The following is a 20474-nucleotide window of genomic DNA, read 5'->3' on the forward strand; positions in this document are numbered from 1 at the left end:
GGTTCCTCCTTAGTGCCGCATTGTCTCATTTTGTAACCTCTCATGGCAACACCCCCTGCTATGTGTGTTGTTACTCGGTAGGCTTTAAATATAGCCTCCGAGCACTATGTTCTCAAATAGCTTTGTACTTCCTGCTGTTGCAGGCAGGACATGCTCTTTCCTAACGCTTTAAAAAAAAATTAGAGCACAAATGCATTTGCAATGCAATAGGTCTCACATTTGCGAGAGTTTAAGCTATTGGCATTGTAATTACAATGCCTTTTATTTATCTATTTGAAAAACAACACATAACTAAAATGCATTGTAATTTACAATGCCAATAGCTCAGACGCTCGTAAAGGCGAGACCTTTTGCATTGCAAATGCTTGTTTATCGAGCTGTTGCACTATCAGTGCAGAAAGCAAGCAATAATAAAAGCAAAATGTTCCATAAACACTGCAAAAAAACTGTTTCTGTTGTTTTTAATGGCACAAAAAATGTGTAGCCACTGATAGCCACAATTTTTTAAGGTATTCACATCACTGGAAAACACTGGGGAAAAAACACCAGAATTTACCAAAAATAGAAACTGAAAACTGGAAAGACAATTTATGCAACAATTCAAATGCATTTTTAGTAAGGGGACTGGATATCCATCACTTTTGTGATGAAGTATCTGACCAGCAGGCTCCAAATTAGGCCCCTAGAGATGGATTTTTAATTTCATTCGCATGTTTGAGACTTTGAGTGTTAATTCTAGTTGTGAATTTTAATTCTAAATCTGAACAAGTAATCACTGTATCTGGACTCAGAGAAAAACAGAAACACAGTCACTGGTCTTAATGCCTTTAATAGGGACTTGGAAATACTCAAAAGTAGTTTTTCTAGATTTATTGAGGTTGACCATAAGCTGTCACTGTTAGAAATTGGTTTGTGAATTTAGTATGCCTGAACTCAGGATGATAAAATACATATTTTAGTGAAGTTGGTTTTAACATTCTGTTTTTAAAAATACCACTTTTAGAGAGTAGGTATTTTCTTGTCTAACCATTCAAACCTGCCTCTGATAGGCTGTGCATTCCCTGTCTGGAGTTTGAGTGACAGGGCTGGGAAATTCCAGGAGACAGGGTGAGGTGTCCCAGTGGTGAATAGAGAGATCTGCATCTAGATGGGAGGGAGGGGTTGCACCTGGGACCTGAATAGGACAGTGCCTGCCCCCCACAGTGCTGGCTCCACCCCCTGTGGTGCGTCTGATGTCTCTGCCCTGCACTGTGAAAGGAGAGAAGGAATCATGTCAACAAAGTGCCCCAGGGCTGTGCTAACCCTCCACAATGCTGGCTCCACCTCCTGTGGGGCGTCTGATGTGTCTGCCCTGCACTGTGAAAGAAAAGAAGGAGTCATGTAAACAGAGTGCTCCAGAACTGGTTTGGACTGGGCAAGGGCCCCTCTGCCCTCAGAGGACAAAGGATTTTGGGCTATAAATATTGGGACACTGATCCCAAGAATTTAGATCACTTTGGGAAACAAGAAGAAACCCTGCTGAGGAGAGGAACCAAGAAGAAACTGAGGAGAGACTTTCCCTGAAACTAGGGGATTGGCCTGCAGGGGTTGCCTACTGCCAAAGAGAGGAGAAAGGAACTTTGTGTGTACTTTTGCACAACTTGTGAAGGATCTCCAAGGGCTTGGAAAAGAGCTTGCCTCCTGCTGAAGTCTCAGGGACAACAGACTTCACCCCCCAGCTCCCCAGAGTTCTTTGGAAGTGCCTGCTGCTGTGTTGGGCCTTCTGAGGGACTGCGTGTCGCAAGGAGCTGGAAGCGCGACTCAAGAAGGAGAAGCATGCCGCCGTCGGAGCTGTTGTCGTCGCATCGCGTAAAGTGTGTCACCGCTGCAGCATCGCATCAAGCGGAAGCATCTGGCATCATCCAGGATGTGTCTCGCAATGCCGAAGAAGCGTGTCGCCATCGCAGCCATCGTAGCTGACGCATTGCACCGCATCAAGAGAAGAGTCTTGCATTGAGGAAGAAGCGTGTCGCCATCGCAGCCATCGTACTTGTCGCATTGCACCGCATCAAGAAAAGCGCCTCGCATCCACGGAGAAGCGTGCTGCCGTCGGAGCTGTTATCGTCGCATCGCGTAAAGGGGTGATGCCGCTGCAGCATCGCATCGAGCGGAAGCGTCTCGCAACGTCGGAGAAGAGTGCCGCTGCCAAGGCCGCTGTCGTTGCATCGCGTAAAGTGTGTCGCTGCTGCAGCTGAAGCATCAAATCGAGTCTTCTCGCAACATCAGAGAAGCGTGCTGCATCTGGAAGACATTCACGTCTTTATTTCTTTGCACCAAAAACTTCATCGCATCAACGTCGTTGCAACACTTTCGTTGCCCTGCGTGTCGCATCAAAAGGTACATTGACTTAAAGTGTCGCATTTAAGAACTTATGAGAACTAAGCTAAATTCTACCATATAAAGTAACAGTATTGTGTGTTTTTGTCGTTTAATGGTCTTGTGATAAATCTATATAAAGAATACTTATTTTTTATATAAAACCTGTAGTGTTGTCACTTGATTACTGTATGTGTTCACAAATGCTTTACACACTGCCTCTTAGATAAGCCTGTCTGCTCGTGCCACGCTACCAAGGGGGTGAGCAGGGGTTATTTTAGGAGTGTACCCCTATACCCTGACTAGAGGCGAGGGTCCCTATTTGTCACAAGTGCATACCTGTGCCAACTAGAGATCCCCAAGTCTAACATAGCATGATTCTTTATTTTACTGGTGAGGTAACAATTGTCGCGGTGGGGAAAATCTATGTCCTCCATACCAACCCCTCAGGTACTTTGTGATAACGCTGGAGAGTGTAAAAAAATACCTGATGTTGTAGCATGGAACTGAGGGACAAAAAAGAGGGCCATATTGGTAATGTGTTGTATCATATTAGTTCATGCCATGTTCACTGGATTAACTTAAGGTGAAGTTGTCAGCACAGTACCAACTTAGGTGACAGTGTTAACATCAGATATTGTTGTCGGGTGAAACAAATGACTCCCAAATAATGTTTTTGTTGTGCTTCGACCTGTAAAATGCCAAGGCAGAGATCTATTTATTACAATAAAAAAGTCTATAACGTAGTTTGTCTGTCCGATCCAATGCTCAAGATTCAAAACCACTCAGGTTACTGATGTTCCTCAGAAGGAAAAGAAATTGGATGTAAGATAAATTTATTTTTGGGTAACGGCTCTCATATAGTAATTAGCTATTACGATCCATTTATTTCTGGGATCATAAGGTCTAGGAAAGACATCTCTTCAGTGGTGATAGTATATGTGAACTTCAAATAAGAGCCAAGAGAGTTGCTCCAAGCTGCGTACTCCACAGCTTGGTCCTTAGGTCCCTGCTATACAATTCAGGTGTCATCAATATACCTGTGCCAGAGGTGGATCTCAGTTTTATAAGGATTGATTTCTGTCAGGATAAACTATTTATCAAAGTAGTACATGCAGAGACAGGTCAGACTATGGGCAAAGTTGCCGCCCTTTGAAGTCCCTTGGATTTGAAAGTACAGGGTCAGTTCAAACTGGAAAAGGTTTTCTTTCAATGCCAGGCTTGTACAATTCATAACAAACTCAATCGGTCTTTTGGAACTCCTAATCTCTGGTGCCTAACAACTCCTTCATAGCCCTCAGAGTTGCATCTTTTGGTATACTAGCAAACAAAGCTTCCACGTGCATTGTCAAGAGAAGGTAGGTGGTACCCTCCTCATTGATGTTTTCAATCAAAATCAGTACATCTTTTGTATTTTCGCAGCTATAGAATGAAGGGAGGGACGAACCAGAGACAAACCCAGTATTACATGCCTTGTTCACATTAGGATGAAAAAAAAAAAGAATGCCAATGCTGATCACCAATTTGCAAAATAAATAGACCGCGGAAGAAATTTCAAACAACCACGTCTACACTAATTAATAGTATTTATTCAAACAACATCTTCTTTTATTATTCAATTAAATCTTGTATGAAAGTTTTGTTTAGCACACAAACAATTAAGCACCACATAACATTTTTACAAAAAAACATATACCAGACAATTGACAAAAATGACTACACTCCCAATTTGGCAAATGTATTAATACACCACTCCTTAGCGTGGCTAATCATATAGTCAGGGCATCATCCAAAAAGGAGATTGAACCAACATTAAGACAAATGATGGGTCTAACACCTATAAAAGGACATCACAAATGTGGTACTTGCTAGTGCTGCGACCAAACGATCGGAGGAGCCTTGTTCTCCCATAAAGGCATTCCATTGGAAGCACGACACTTTTTCGAATTGCAAGACAAAATATGTGATCTATGGAATAATATGCCCCTGTCCAATGTTATACATCGGAAAAACTAATCAGGCGGTCCGACATAGAATAACGCAACATAAGTCCCGGATCAGGAGAACGTTGAGACTGCACCACTTGTCAATCATTGGCAAAAAATGACACATATGGAAAAAGATCTCCGCTGGACTGTCATTTCTAAAGTGGAACGGGATCCTCGAGGAGGTGACTTATAGTTAAAGCTCTCACAACGTGAAGCAATGTTAATTGTTAAATTTGACACTGCAATCACTGGTCTAAACGAATTATCAGAAATTTATAGATTATAAGGATGGCTGGTAGTCGACCATAATCTATTCTACATTTTTCTAAGATTTTTGAGCTACTATCAGACAGATTTCATCCATGTTTTACTTCTATACATTGATCGGCTGACATATGGAAGCCCCACTTCAAAAAGAATTTCTTATTAATGTCATCCGATTTGTGGGCCATCAACTAACATGGTTTGTATATCCTAGAATTACATTCGGCATTTTTTCAATCCGATTTAGTGGATCTAGATTGTTCTATTCGGACTATTAACTACATTTCCCAGAATTCCGGCTTTTCCCAGGATTCCATTTAGATCCAACACGGAAGTGCTGGCTCAAAAGCGATTGATTCTCGCTCTGTCGGAAGAAACGTGTTCTCCGCCACAAATTAGGTAAATTCAGTTTGTACGGGACATCGGCCCGCTCTTTTCTTGGGGGGGTTTGACACTTTTCCAATGCTGACTGATTTATGGCCCATTGGTTGTTTTCAGATCCGTTGGTTCCGGCTAAGAATTTCTCAGTCAGCCGAGGGACCCTTTGATCTGCAGGGTTAGAGTCGAAGCACTCGTAAGGTATGTTCCTGCTCCTTCCTTAGACCCATTTTTAAATATTCCCATCTCACTTCCATTCACCTAAGGAATCCTCCGTTTTCTATTTCAGCATGGAGCGCCATGATCCTACTTAATTACGTGTGATGAAAATTAATTGACAGAGACAGTAGCCTAATTTTTTCATCTTGGGAAATATTCATCACCATAGTAAGTCGACTAACACTAAGCAAAGCCTTGACTGACTTTTTTACTTTTCAAGTCTTTGTTTATCATTGTGATTTATTTTATTTTCTACTTTTGATGTTATAGTTGTTCCTACTCGTGAATACTGAAAGGGCATCCACAAATGCACTGCCATTTTGGTAAGATTTGTTATAATAAGGCGGCGGGTAGCGTCGATGCACTCTTGGGTCATTGTATATTCATTATTTTAAGTTACAAATTTCCTCTCTTTTTCTATTTGTCAGTGTCTTGGTCCTGAGGAGAACCCCTTTGGTTAAAAAAATTGGGGTTCGAAACGCGTAGACCTTTTTTCTGTTTTGATACCAAACATTGGTGTAGTTGTTTCTTTTGGTGCATTACAAGAAGTATTTTGCTTATTTGTAAAAATGATTGCCTAAACAATAGGTTATATGCACATTAAATTGTATTGGTCAACTTTTTACCATGTTTGGACAGACCTTTGGTTTATTCAAATTGATGTTATTGGCAACCAAAGGTAGATTGTTTGAATGAGTGTGTTTTTGATGAATGAGGAGTGGTGTATGAATGTGTTTGCGAATTAGTACATTTGCCAAATTGGGAGTTTAGTCATTTTTGTCGATTGTGTGGTATATGTTTTTTTGTAAAAAATGTATGTGGTGCTTAATTGTTTGTGTGCTAAACAAAACTTTCATATAAGATTTAATTGAATAATAAAAAAAAGATGTTGTTTGAATAAATACTTTTAATTAGTGTAGACGTGGTTGTTTGAAATTTCTTCCGCGGTCTATTTATTTTGCAAATTGGTGATCAGCATTGGCATTCTTTTTTGTTTTTCGTGCTTTTGGGCTCTGCCTTGCTGATTCGAGCCTCACCCATTCTTGCTCCCAGTTGTTCACATTAGGAGCGGTGGGGCACCTAGTGAAATGGTTGTATGTCGCACTGCAATCTGCGTCCGTAGGACCCCTGAGTGCGTTACGGGCAAAATGGGATCGAATCGAAGGCAGAGAGCTTACAGATGCAGAGTGGCGCAGGGTCCTGCACTATCCTAAGAAGATTTCTCGCAATACTAGCTTAAAATATATACAATTCAATTACACACACATGGCTTACATGACACCTCACCGCCTTAATGTGACTTATGGGGGGGGTGAAGTCCATCTATGCCCCGGATGCATGCACCTGGATGCAGACTTTGGCCATATGACTTGGGACTGTCACAGCCTGCATCCTTTCTGGGAGGCTGTGCTTGGTAAACTCACAGAAGTGCTGGGCAGAGTGCTGCCTTCCACAGTACAGACTTGCTTACTAGGTCTTTTCTTCAGACCTCCAAAGCGTAAGCCTCGGAATAGGCTGATAGACCTCGCAATGGGCCTGGCCAAGCGCAGAATAGCGATGGAATGAAAATCCCCGAGGGGGCCTCAGTTCGAGACCTGGAAAAGAGACGTTATGATGTGTGCTGGGGCAGAATGTAGAGCACTTAGCTGGGAAAAATCTATGGGCATGAGGAAGCACCCATTAGCCGGACAATGGAGGGAGGTGACAGTAGCTTGAGAAATGCCTGAGGATGCTGCGATCGATGTGACAGGTTCAGAACCTGGCTTAGAATCCCGCCCTGAAAGTGTGCAACGCAAGAACCCCATAGGGCCCTAAGAAAACCCTGAGTGTTGACCTGATTAGTAGAAGATGGTGGGGAAATACCAGGTAGTGGCCTGGTGACCAGGCCTTGTAGCTTTGACAACAGCCGGGAGCCCTTCCCCCTGCTCTTTCAAGGAGGCTTATCTATATTGTGATTTCCTCTGCGTGTACTATATCAGATGTGATCTACTTCACCCCTCTGCACAAGGTTTAATTACTTCTTTATTTTTTTCAGTTTCATTATTCTTTTTGTTATATGGATGGTTCTTAATAAAAAGAAGTAGCATTTTGATCAATATGAATGTTATGCTTGTACCTAGGATCATTGGTGGACCCCCCACGTATAAGTTATTGTGAACAAACTTTAGTGGAACATGTACTAGGAAATGTAGTCATCGCTTTAAGTTGGTAGTAATATGATGGTGTACTACTTGGACGTGCTCTAATGTGTATTCAGCCTACAAGCTGGGTAGCTGGAACCGGTTTCTGGTTCTGCCTTTGAACAGTGAGTCCTGTTCTTCTGAGTTGTGATATTGCTGCCAATTGGCAAACTGTCTCTATTCATGATGTAATGTATTCTATAATATGTATATTGTATATTACAAAATGGCAATAAAAATACTTAAAAATAAATAAATACATAAAAAATGAGCCCCTTTGGGGGCCCTCTATAATAAGACTAAAAGGACACTTTAACAGGTCCAACGGCACACACCATCCAAATCTGGTTTGAGGCGCAGTGTGCAATGAGTTGGGAAGGGGTAATAACGCAGGCCACGCCACTATGGGAAACAAAGAGGTTAGGTAAATTATGTAATACCAAAGGCTTTCGACAGTGGGATTTGATAGGATTCTCAAAGGTGTGTGATATGTGGAAGAAGAGCGAAATAGTCACATTTGCCCAGCTACAGGTCACATATGGACTGGCACAGTCGGAAATGTTCCGTTATATGCAGATCAGACACGCCCTTATGGGACTAATTCCACCAGGTACACAACTCGCAGAGGCATCACCATAGGAGGATAGACTCCTGACGGATCATCTTATCAAAAAAGCCATCTTTCAAACCTATAGGAAAATAATAAATAATCAGCCGGACCCCACAACAGCCCTTAAGGTTAGATGGGAATCGGAAATGGGAGTATTAGGTGAAGCAGAGTGGCAGGGGGCACTTGCGTTCCCAAAGGAAGTTGTGATATCCTCTAAACTCAAGTTAATACAATAAAAAATGTTACAGAGCACTTATTATACACAAACACTTCTGCACAAAATAGGAAAGGCGGACACACCACTCTGCCTACGACAATGCGGCACATCAGGCACATTCCTGCACACGCTCTGGCAATGTCCAGAGATTGTACTTTACTGGGGGACGATTATGAGTACAATCTTGCAAGTTACTGCTGTGGAGGTTCCGCCGGAACCCAAGAGATGCCTTAATATTTGGGAACCCACAGATCTCAATCAGATGACTCAGGACTGGGTGACACTAGGTATGACATTGGCAAAGCTGAATATAGCTCAGCACTGGGGATCGCAACAGACTCCTACCCTTCACCAATGGTATCGAGACATGGACACTGCAATGGTGGTGGAGAAATCAGTATACGTCCACAGAGGATGTCCCAGAAAATGGGCCCGGGTGTGGGGCAAGTGGAATACTTTCCGCGGGAATTTATGTGAGCCCTCACAAGAAGAGTCATTATCAGATGTCAGTGACTGACAAGACAGGGAAAATATGAAGAATACCGTAAACTCTTGTTGTTTTTCAGTTAAAATGTGGGTGGCTTTCCAGGTGAAGATGTTAGATGTACAACTTACGTATAATGTTCTGGAGCATGATGTGTGCATCACCAAATACTACTGTACTGTACCAAGTGTAGTTATTTATCAAATGCCAATAAAATGTTTCTAGAAAAAAAAAAGAGCCCCTGCGGCGCTAGGGTGACAGGCACCACACACATACTGACTGAAAGGCACGCTCTGCACCCTAGGAGTACAGAAGACCGACCAGGGAGTCACACGCTTGTCACTGACGCCTGCTGTGACGGCCAGGTCAGGTGTTCAAACCATCCTAATGCCAGCGTAACCTTCCACAGGCGGTAAACTGATTACCAATAAACAGGGTAATAGTGAAACCTGTCACTTACAGCACACCAAAAATAAGAAGCGTATTATAGAGTACCACATGTTTAATACAAGCATTATGGCAACTGAGGAACTTCATAGGTGCCTGCAAACACTGTGGGGACACCAGCTTTGTACAAGATTCCCTCAGAGTCCCTTATGGACGGAGCACACTTAGGGGCACACAGTCACCCTATCTAGGATGACCAGATTTTGAGAAGATAAAACCGGAACAGAGCAGACATAAATGTAGGACTAAGTCCATTAGCCTTACTTTTATTTCCGGCATGTCCCGATTTTGTGTAGCCCTGTAAAAAAATACACACGCGAGCATGCACACACACAGACACATAGTAAATGCCTGGCACACATTTGCAAGCTACCCATATATAAAACATTAGCTATGGCACGACCTCTACCCTGAGCCCCCCTGCCCTCCATCCCCACTCTGTCTCCCTATCTGCTGCACCATGCATGCAGCCAAACTCCTCCTGCGCTGCCTGAAAGAAAGAAATAATTTACTTAGAGAGAGCATACCTTTCAATTCTCCTTTCAGTATGAATTAACCTTTGCTCCAAAAACCGGGACATTTGTTTAAAATTTAGGAAAGCCTTGGGACACCTGGACAGTCCTTTGAAAACCGGGACTGTCCCAGGAAACCCGGGACGTCTGGTCACCCTAACCCTATCTCCAGCGCTTCATATGTAAAGGAATGAGTGGCAGGAACCATAGGTTAGCTTAAAAGCTGGCAGCTAGCACTACCAAATCCCCGGGTTGCTCAATGCCAAGGTGGCCTCGCCTCGCTTCCATCTCGCCTCTTCCATCCATTACCAGAGACTTCCTGCCTCTTTATCTTGCTCTTGCAGGTTCTTCTCATTCCTGCTTTCCCCCTTGGTCCAGGATTTACCCGTCTTTCTTTTCCTCCTTCTTCCCCTCAAATGTTTTTCTCTCTCTGGTTGTGGGTCAAAGTCTGATGAGGAAAATAAGGGCTAGTCCCAAAAACAAGCATTGGCAAAGCCAACAGATCTTGAATACAAAACAACTATTGGGGTTGTCATTGTTTTTAGACATCTGGCACAGCAGCAAGGCTGCAGTGTGGCAAGGATGGAAGTAAAAACAATCGCAATGAAGGACGTGGCACAGGGCATTTTTTTTACATTCAATAAATTAATCAATCAATCAATCTACCATGCTGCTGCTGACATGCCTAAAAAATATTGACAAAGCAAATTGTTCTCTCGTAGACATATGTATTTGGCTTGCCAATGCTTGTTTTGGACTCTTTCTTCAAGTCAGGTAAAGTCAGTCTTTTAACGGTGTCCACCTAGGGTCTATGTTTTTACTATTATGGAGGAAGAACAGCATGTGACACAGCTGAGAAGGCTTGACCAGAGAGGACTACTACCTCTTACCAAGATGTGTTTGACCCGGTGGCCTGCCGCACGTGACTTTGAATTGTCCTGCAGTGGTGCAGGGCATGCTCAATGAAAGACGCTTTGTCATAATATGCCTTTACATCTGCATAATACATGCCACCAGCCAGGTTGTGTCAGCCAATTCTCCATCCTTTTAGTAAAAAGACGAAAATCGATCAACTCACTTGACCTTATTGCAAATAATAGACCCCCTAAAGCCGAGGATCTTTAGCCTGGCTTGGAGGTCAGTTTGATCAGGAACATTTCTGAGGTGGATGGCCAGGCGGCTCATGTTCGCCACTGAATAACTGCATATTACAACAAACATTATTTGTTCTCCTGGAAGGGCTGGAAGGAGGGTGCTAACAAAGATGAGAGGGTGGAGAAAGGGGCAAGCACCACCATACTAGCAAAAACATTGTAATTAATCTGACCTTCTGTAACATAATCCGGTGCTCATGTAAAGCGCTTGAACGCCATCGGTCCTATTTTGGGCTATATATAAAAAATGCAATATTGGAGAGGGTGGGGTGTGGCACTGGTGGGGAATGTGACACGGAGCGGGCAGGAGTGACTGGCAAAAAGCAGCAGCAGGGCAAACAAAAAGAAAAAACGTACTCTACCAGCCCACCTGGCTACTGGTAGATGCAAAGTAGCTACTGTTGTTGGGGGCTTCGAGTGCTATGATTGCAGTGTTTGTTATCATGCATAGCACACACATTGGTTTGTCATGAACATCAGTGTGATCTCTTAATTTGGGGATATGTTGCGCTACTTAAAGGACGGATTGTTCTGCAGAGTTAATGCCCCTGCTTCTGTGTGGCTTGCCTCCTCTCTCCTTGCCTCCCCATCACTCATTCGTCTGGTCTTTGCCTTTGTGGCAATTGAACTCTCTCTTCAGGGTTCTCTGAAGCCACCATAAGGCTTCTTGTGGCACTGTACAAAATAAATGAAGGGAAATGGGGCACCTCACCATGTCAATATGCGGCCATAACAAATGCCCTCTTTTGTGATGAAATAAAAGAGCAAGAACTGTGTCGAAGAGCCTTTGTCTTCCATAGAAGTCACCAGAAAAAAAATCTTTCTTTTTACAAACAGATGCGAACATAGAGCAACAATACATGATTCACTCTGCTTAATAATAATTATTAATAATAATAATAATAATAATAGTGGCATTTCTAGAGCGCAATAGGTATCTCATACAGAGGTGTCCCGGCGCTTAGCTGTAGATGCAGGTGAGGATCAGGTCCATCAGAGGGGCTGGCCCTGACTAAAAAGCCAGGTCTTCAAGATCTTTCTGAACTCGAGTTCTGATTCAATCAAGCGCATAGGAGAGGGTAAGGAGTTCCATAGCCTGGCAGTCCTCACTGTGAAGGACCTGCCTCCCATTCGGGACTTGGCATAACGGGGTACACAAAGAGGGTTCTGGGAGTTGGATCTCAGTGTGCATTTTTGATGATATGGACATAGCCTGCGCCTGAGATACCTTGGCCTTCTATCATGCAAAGCACGAAAGGCCAGGGTCAGGGACTTGAATTCTATCCTTTTGAGAACAGGGAGCCAATGAAGCTGTCTGATATGATGGGAGAGATGATTATGGAACGGGACCCGTTGAATGAATCTCGCTAACACATTCTGTACCATCTGAAGTCTATTGATCAGGTAAGAAGGCAGCCCTAGGTACAGACTGTTTGCATAGTACAGCTGAGAGTAACAGTAGCATGTACTATGATCCTGCGGCTTTCCTCCGGCAAGAGGTGCAGGAATTTCCTTAAGAATCTCAACTACCCAAAGCAAGACGATGAAATTTAACGAACTTGGGCTGCAAAGGATAGATCTGTATCTCATTTGATGCCCAGATTCCTTGCTGTATATGCAGGTGATGGTGGTGAACCTAATTCTGCTGGCCACCATAACCCCTCTGAGGGAGGAAAAGCCTGACCAAAGAACGGGACCTCCATCTTGTCTGCATTCAGTTTTAAGTTGTTATTGTTCATCCAGGCCCCGATGTCCTTCAGAAACCACTTGAATCTGGCAAACGAATCCACAGAGCGATCCTTAAATGAGAAAACCAGCTGGGTGTCATCAGCATAGGAGACTGCCTTCACTTCCCAGGATGCAATGAGAGAGAAAAGTAGCACCAGAAAGGTTTTAAAAATCAATGGGCCCAAGACAGAGCCCTGAGGCACTCCGCACCACAATGGCTTGGGTTTAGATTGATGCGGTTGGAGAAAGACCCTATGAGAGCGATCTTTAAGATAGGACTGAAACCAAGAGAGTACTGCCCCCGCAAGCCCAGCTGTTTGAGTCTGTCCTGTAGAATTGGGTGTGCAACCATGTCGAACGCTGCCGATAGATCTAAAATAACCAGCATCGCTGCAGCCCCTGCGTCTACAGTCATTCTCATGGAATCTGCCACCTCCACCAATGCAGTCTCTGTACTATATCCCGGCCAAAATCCGGACTGAGTCTCATGCAGGATATCGTGTGCATCTATGAAATTGGAGAATTGTTGTTGCACCAGTTTTTCCAGCATTTTTCAAGGTGCTGGCAGTAGTGATATCAGGCGGTAATTACCAAGCTCCATAGGGTCGCATTCGTTTTTTTTCAGAAGGGGTAGTAGGAATGCATGTTTCCATATATCTGGAAAAGTACTAGTGGATAGCGAGGCATTCCAGATGTGATTTAATACTGGGTTGATCATATGAGCCAGAGACCTAAATAGATTAGGGGGGCATGGATCCTCAGGGGAGCCAGACTTGTATCCTAGGATTTCGGACAATGATTCCTGCAAAGTTATTGGAATAAAATCCTGGAAGGTGCCGTTGGAATTTGAGATTCCAGATGGTTTTGGCTCCACTCTCTCCTTCCTAGCTGTGAAAGACGCATATACTTTCTGAATTTTCCCCTCAAAGAAGTCCGACCGGTTTTTGCACAGGTAAGGAGAGGGCAATATATTTCCCTCTATTGCTGAAGAATTGGTAAAGGATCTAACAATCCTGAAAACGTCCTTTCCAGATTTTTCCGTACTCTCTCTCAAGAGAGGTTATCCACCAAAATTGTATACAGCATTCACAGTAACCCATCAATGGCTGTCTATAATGATTTTCTAAGTGTAAGACTGCAAATTATTATTTATTTTTAAAAGTGCAACGCAAGAAGAGTGACTAGTGGGGAAAACAATCTGGGACAATTAAAAAAATAAAGCTCTATAAAGCGGACAGTGCAGGCCGCTTTATAACACTTTTTAGGTTGAGCCTGGGCAGGACATGTGCTGCTGTGCAAGGCATGCTGTGTTCAGGTAGAGACTTGAAGCTTTGCCCACTCTCCACCCATATTTGTAATTGGCTTGTGTCATTTCCACTGTAAGCTGTGGCTGTTCATTGGTCTATTGGCTTAGTGGTTCCTCCTTAGTGCCGCATTGTCTCATTTTGTAACCTCTCATGGCAACACCCCCTGCTATGTGTGTTGTTACTCGGTAGGCTTTAAATATAGCCTCCGAGCACTATGTTCTCAAATAGCTTTGTACTTCCTGCTGTTGCAGGCAGGACATGCTCTTTCCTAACGCTTTAAAAAAAAATTAGAGCACAAATGCATTTGCAATGCAATAGGTCTCACATTTGCGAGAGTTTAAGCTATTGGCATTGTAATTACAATGCCTTTTATTTATCTATTTGAAAAACAACACATAACTAAAATGCATTGTAATTTACAATGCCAATAGCTCAGACGCTCGTAAAGGCGAGACCTTTTGCATTGCAAATGCTTGTTTATCGAGCTGTTGCACTATCAGTGCAGAAAGCAAGCAATAATAAAAGCAAAATGTTCCATAAACACTGCAAAAAAACTGTTTCTGTTGTTTTTAATGGCACAAAAAATGTGTAGCCACTGATAGCCACAATTTTTTAAGGTATTCACATCACTGGAAAACACTGGGGAAAAAACACCAGAATTTACCAAAAATAGAAACTGAGAACTGGAAAGACAATTTATGCAACAATTCAAATGCATTTGTAGTAAGGGGACTGGATATCCATCACTTTTGTGATGAAGTATCTGACCAGCAGGCTCCAAATTAGGCCCCTAGAGATGGATTTTTAATTTCATTCGCATGTTTGAGACTTTGAGTGTTAATTCTAGTTGTGAATTTTAATTCTAAATCTGAACAAGTAATCACTGTATCTGGACTCAGAGAAAAACAGAAACACAGTCACTGGTCTTAATGCCTTTAATAGGGACTTGGAAATACTCAAAAGTAGTTTTTCTAGATTTATTGAGGTTGACCATAAGCTGTCACTGTTAGAAATTGGTTTGTTGGTTGACAGCCCTGGTAAAGCAGCAACCACAATACATGGGCAAGGCACAAGCTACCCCAAATTATCCTGTGCCCAACCCATTGGTAGCTTGGCACAGAGCAGTCAACCTTAATTTAGATGCAAGGTGTTAAGTACTTGTGCAACACTTCAGACAGTAAAAGTCTGAAAATACCACAAAAAAACATTCCATACCAGGTTAGAAAAATAGAACTTAGTTTAATGAATAAAGTAAGTCCAAAACATCAGAAATCCCATTAGTAGAACTTGCGATATTGAATTTCAAGGTTTTAGATAAAAAACAAAACGGGCCTAGAAGCACAAAGTGATAATTTGGGGTATCTGGTCACAACGGAATGGGACAAACTCACTAGTTCTGGCCAACCACAATGGATTGTGGGCTGGCTACAGGGACCCAGTTGGGCCCAATCAACAGAGTACCTTACATTCTGGCTGCCTAGCATTGCAGGAATCCAGGTTGAAGATGCGCAGTGCAGTTGGAGCGTTGCTTCGGTTCTGAGACGTGGCGAGGCTGTGTTGTGAGGTCCTAATGTGTCGTTGCTGATGATCCCATCGATGGAGCTTGCGATGTGAATTCCTGCATTGGGAATGCTGGGCGCACCTGGTGATGCATCGGTTCTGAGGAGCTGCAAAGCTGCATTGCGGAGTCTGGTGTCGTTGTTAAGGCTGCCATTAATGGGCGATTGGAGGACCTGGGCTTTACATACGTTGACAGGGCAATGCGGTGCTTCTGAGAACTACGAAGGGCGATGAGGGTCTTTGTGACCAGTCCAATCTACGCAGCAGTGGCGATGCACCAGTTCTGCTCGGGGATGCACCACTCAACTGAAGAGATGCATGGGTTCCACTCCGGGACACGCCACTCAGCAGATAGATGTGTCAGTCCCGCTGGCTAACACCTTATCCCCACTACCAAGGGTCCAGGACTAGGGTGGCACCAAGTGGCAGGACAGACTCACGGACAACTGAGTACAGGTGCAAGTGCAGGTGCAAAATGGTTAGAAGCCAGTTATATTCCTAAGGCTTCAAATCAGTTGGCCAACCAATTTTCCCTGGGAGGCACTCTGGGTTCAAGATATGCAGGTTGAGTCCTTGTCACCCAGGCAAGAGGGCAGCAGACCTGCACAACGTAGCAGGAGTCCAGGAGAGTGCAGTCTAGCAGTGTTGCAGTCCTTTAGCAACACAATAGTCCTTCTTCCTGGCAGAGCCCCACCGGTTCAGAAGTGTACGGGTGGTGGTGTGTGAGGTCCTTCTTTTATACACAGTTGTGCCTCTGTAATTGGGAGAAACTTCTAGAGGCCTGCCTTTGAAGTGCGCAGATGCCCAGTCTTCCTTGTCCTGGCTCCAGACTAAATACAAGGGGTATGCAGCCCTTTGTGTGGAAACAGGACACAGCCTATTTGGGTGGAAGTGAGGCGGGTCCCAGCTCCTCCCTCCCATCCTGCCAGTGATTGCCCATTTAGCCAATCAATCAATCAGGTGGCTTGTAAAGCACGATTACTCACCCATAAGGTTCTCAAGGCGCTGGGGGGAGCAGCTGGTCCGTCGAAGGCGATGTGCCCATCTAAGCTCCCATTGTGTGTGGCTTGCTTTTAACCAGATTTCGTTTTAATCTAATCCATTACTGGTTGATGCGCAGGGGTGAAGCAGGGTGAGCGACTTAGACCCTTGCACCTGTGAAAACTTTTCAACCCAGGATACTATGCATTTTATAATGTTTTGTGACCATTACAGTGATATTCTTAGCAGGTTTAATCCCAATTTTTAGGGGAAAAGGTTTTTTACAAGTTAGACCTACTTTACTTTATTTACAGATGCTGAATGATCCTTTGGAGATTTTTAATATTGCAAGCGATTTAGTTACTGCCGTGAGACATAGGAGAAAACGGTACACTCTGACATGTCATCCAACTGTACTCGAATGATCAAGCAAATTCTGTTCTGTTAACATTTGTACTCTGTCTTGAGCTTCTGTTTTTAACTCATATTTTAAATCACCTGCTGCTATATATGAATTGTTGGTAACTGGTGTAAATAGTATATTCATGAAATTTGGTCTTGAAATAGTTTATGTCGCCCAAGCCAATTGATGAATTATATTTCTATAATTATTTTCTGATGTGCTATATGTTGTATGTTATGTACTTTTATGGCTTTTGTTAACCAAATAAAGTGGTTGTGACTGACTGACTGTGCGCGGCTGTCTAGGAGGACTACACCAAGCCCACCTGTCAGCTACACCCAGTCATTTTACCAGAGACAGGCTAACGGCACCAAATGACCAAATGGCAAGTGCAAGAAAATGTCAACTTTCTAAAAGTGGCTTATGCAGAATTGTAATTTAAAATCTGACTTCACCATAAATTAGGATTTTAAATGAGGTTCCTAGAGACACCAAACTTGATGCAATAATATATTCCTATTTGAGAATTACACCTGTAAAACGTAATAAGGTAATCCCAATGTTATCCTACGGGAAATATAGGCCTTGCAGTAGTGAAAAACAAATCCAGTAGTTTTTCACTACCAGAACATGTAAATCCTAAAAGTATATGTCCTGTTTAATGAAAAAAACATTGCACCCAGTCTGCTGGACTATCCTGGGCCTACCTTAGGGGTGATGTATATCTATTGAGAAGGAAGGTTTGGCCCATGCAAAAGTTTTATTTTGTTGGGTCAAAGTGGCAGTTTAAAACTGTTCACACAGGGTCTGCAGTAGGCCTGAACCATGTTTACAGCGCTACTTAAGTGGGTGACAAAATTGGTGCTGCTGGCCCAATAGTAGAATTTGATTTAAAGGTCCTGGGCAATATAGGGCACTGTAGTCTGGAATTATAAGTAAATTAAATATACAATAGGTTATGAGCCAATATTTCTATGTTTAGAGATGAGAAAGCGTGCATTTTAGCAGTGGTGAAGTGCTCAGAGTCCTCAGACCAGCAAAAACTAGGTCAGATACATGGAGGAGGAAGGCTAATCGTTTGGGGGCCGACCACCCTCATGCCGATAGGTCTAACAGCTACAAATACTATCCAGGTCCCTAGAGCAAGATTTTTTTTTTCCTATTTTCCTTTCATTGAAATTATTTTCCAATAGAATCTTTTCTTCCTAATTCATTCCCCGTGAAAATGGGAAATGCTGGTGCCCATTGTTCTTTTTTTCAGCAGTTACCGATATACCATTCTAGATTAGATTCATACGCCTGTATGTCTGTGCTAATCTACATAGTTATATCCATGTGGGTGTTCCCCTCATAAACTTCACTTTGTCCGGACTACTCTACTGTCGCTCTCCTGTGAATATTTACGGGTAGTCGATCTCAAGAAGCTTATGATACGCAAGTTACACAAACTTTGCATAACTCACACGCACACATGTGGAAACGAGCCCTGCGGCATACAACTGTCTCTGATTTTTGTAATCTTGTATAGACATTGCTAGCAGAGGGTTTGATTTATTTCCTGCACCATATTTCTCTTTCTTGCATGCAAGAACGATTTGTGAATCGACCCTGTGGAAAGAAAAATCTTTCAGATCGATGGAGGTTGATATACTAGACAGGACCATATAAAAATGTATTTCCGACACAAAAATTACATATTTGTGTTCTCTACATTTTTATGTTTTGCTCTTATCTGAAACCAAAGCAAAATGTAAACATGGTTATTCTGTCGATTTGTTAAAAAGAAAAAAAAGGTATTTTTCTGCCCCGGGCTCGTCTTGTTCAGACTTTTAATGTTTCCCGCTGGTTCGTGCACAGTTCCTTCAAGTAAAACATCGGAATGGTGGTATGTCCTCCTGAGCTTTCAGTGCTAGTCATAATGTGTGTGGTCCAAAGCTCCGCTTTTATTAATTTAATACCTCAAATTAAGTTGGACAGATGTCTTTCGGCGTTGGCAATACAATAAAGAGATTTTCTATTACAGTAACAATAGTATGAAAATAGGTTTACCTCCTTGATTCTAATGTCTGAAAATATGTTTTATTTCTTCAGGTGAGCATAACACTGAACTTAATGATGGCACTGAGCAATACCTTCAAGTGCAACAAGTCATCGTGCACCCGAGCTACAACGCCACTCTAAACAAGTACCACTACGACATAGCACTGATCGAGCTGGCAACCCCTATACAACTCAACAGCTACGCCACCCCGATCTGCATCGCGAACAAGGACTTCATCGACAGCCTCGCGAAAGAGAGGAGCGCGCGCAACATCGTCAGCGGCTGGGGCGACGTGCGCTTCCAGGGGAGGCCGGCCACAGTCCTTCAGAAGCTCGAGGTCCCCTTCGTGGACCGCGCGGCCTGCAAACGCAGCAGCAGGTTCACGGTCTTTGTAAACATGTTCTGCGCGGGCTACGCTGACGTAAGCAAAGATTCTTGCCAGGGAGATAGCGGGGGCCCTCTTGCTAGCCTGTTTAATGACGTGTGGTTTCTCACAGGAATAATTAGCTGGGGTGAAAAATGTGCGATGAAAGATAAGTACGGTGTTTACACCCGAGTTTCCAGATTTACTGAGTGGATAAAAAGCACAACCCAGCTGCCTTAATCAATAACTTCATTAAGGGAATGTCGGTGCCTAGCTCAGCCTTCCAGTTTATTATGCAGAGAAGCGTAAAAACAGATCTGTCACGGTTTAACAGTATAATTGCATATTAATATTGTCAGATAAAAAGTCTTAATTTTCTTGCTCAGAGATAAAGTGCTACTGTTCACAGTTCTTTGTAGTGATATTTTAGAATCTCAAACGTCAGTTGTTTGAAAGATCACAAGTGTTGCAAATTCTTAGAAGACTTCGGAAGGGCGCTGTCATTTTCTGCTCGGCTGCAGTTTCACAGCTTGATAGGGAAAATGTCACAGAGAATTAATGAGAATGCCTGACATATACGCATAACCATGCATGGAAATTGGCGAGTATAATTCACACATGTACAGTGCTGAGCTTATGTTTCTTGAATGCCTCATAATCGCAGAAAAGATTGAACGATTGCATATGAAATGACCCAGTGATGGCCTAGCGTTCTGTGCAATAATAGACCATTGCAACAAACAATTCAGAGATTTATCGTCTCTGTCCTTCTCAGAAACAGTTTCTTCTAATAAACCTCTTGTGTCTGTGATTTGGTCTTGTGAATCCGTTATTAGTTTTATGATTTTTTAACTACATGACACTAATTTTTGTTTTATCACAAGACAATATTTTACAGTGCAAACCATACTGCTGCTCATTACTTGATCGGAAACGTGCATAGGACGAGATACCAAATAAACAGGCCTAATGAGAGTGAAAGGCCGCCAACCAGGCCTAATGAGCGTAAAAGGCCGTCAACCAGGCCTAATGAGAGTGAAAGGCCGCTAACCAGACCTAATGAGAGTAAAAGGCCGCCAACCAGGCCTAATGAGAGTGAAAGGCCGCCAACCAGGCCTAATGAGAGTGAAAGGCCGCCAACCAGGCCTAATGAGAGTGAAAGGCTGCCAACCAGGCCTAATGAGCGTAAAAGGCCGTCAACCAGGCCTAATGAGAGTGAAAGGCCGCTAACCAGACCTAATGAGAGTAAAAGGCCGCCAACCAGGCCTAATGAGAGTAAAAG

At 43.1% G+C, this 20474-nt stretch overlaps 1 protein-coding gene across 1 annotated transcript in view; it reads left to right on the top strand.

Annotated features, from left to right (window-relative positions):
• The window catches only part of F9 (coagulation factor IX), a 386094-nt gene extending 366091 nt beyond the window's left edge, over nucleotides 1–20003 (top strand). The window contains exon 8 of the mRNA XM_085607983.1: nucleotides 18879–20003. Coding sequence (XP_085464109.1) covers nucleotides 18879–19432 — 554 coding nt within the window. The 3' untranslated portion in view covers nucleotides 19433–20003. The remainder of the gene's footprint in view (nucleotides 1–18878) is intronic.
• Nucleotides 20004–20474: the final 471 nt, after the last annotated feature.

This window comes from Triturus cristatus, chromosome 5_2 (genome assembly GCF_964204655.1).
Source record: "Triturus cristatus chromosome 5_2, aTriCri1.1, whole genome shotgun sequence".
NCBI classification, from domain to species: Eukaryota; Metazoa; Chordata; class Amphibia; order Caudata; family Salamandridae; genus Triturus; species Triturus cristatus.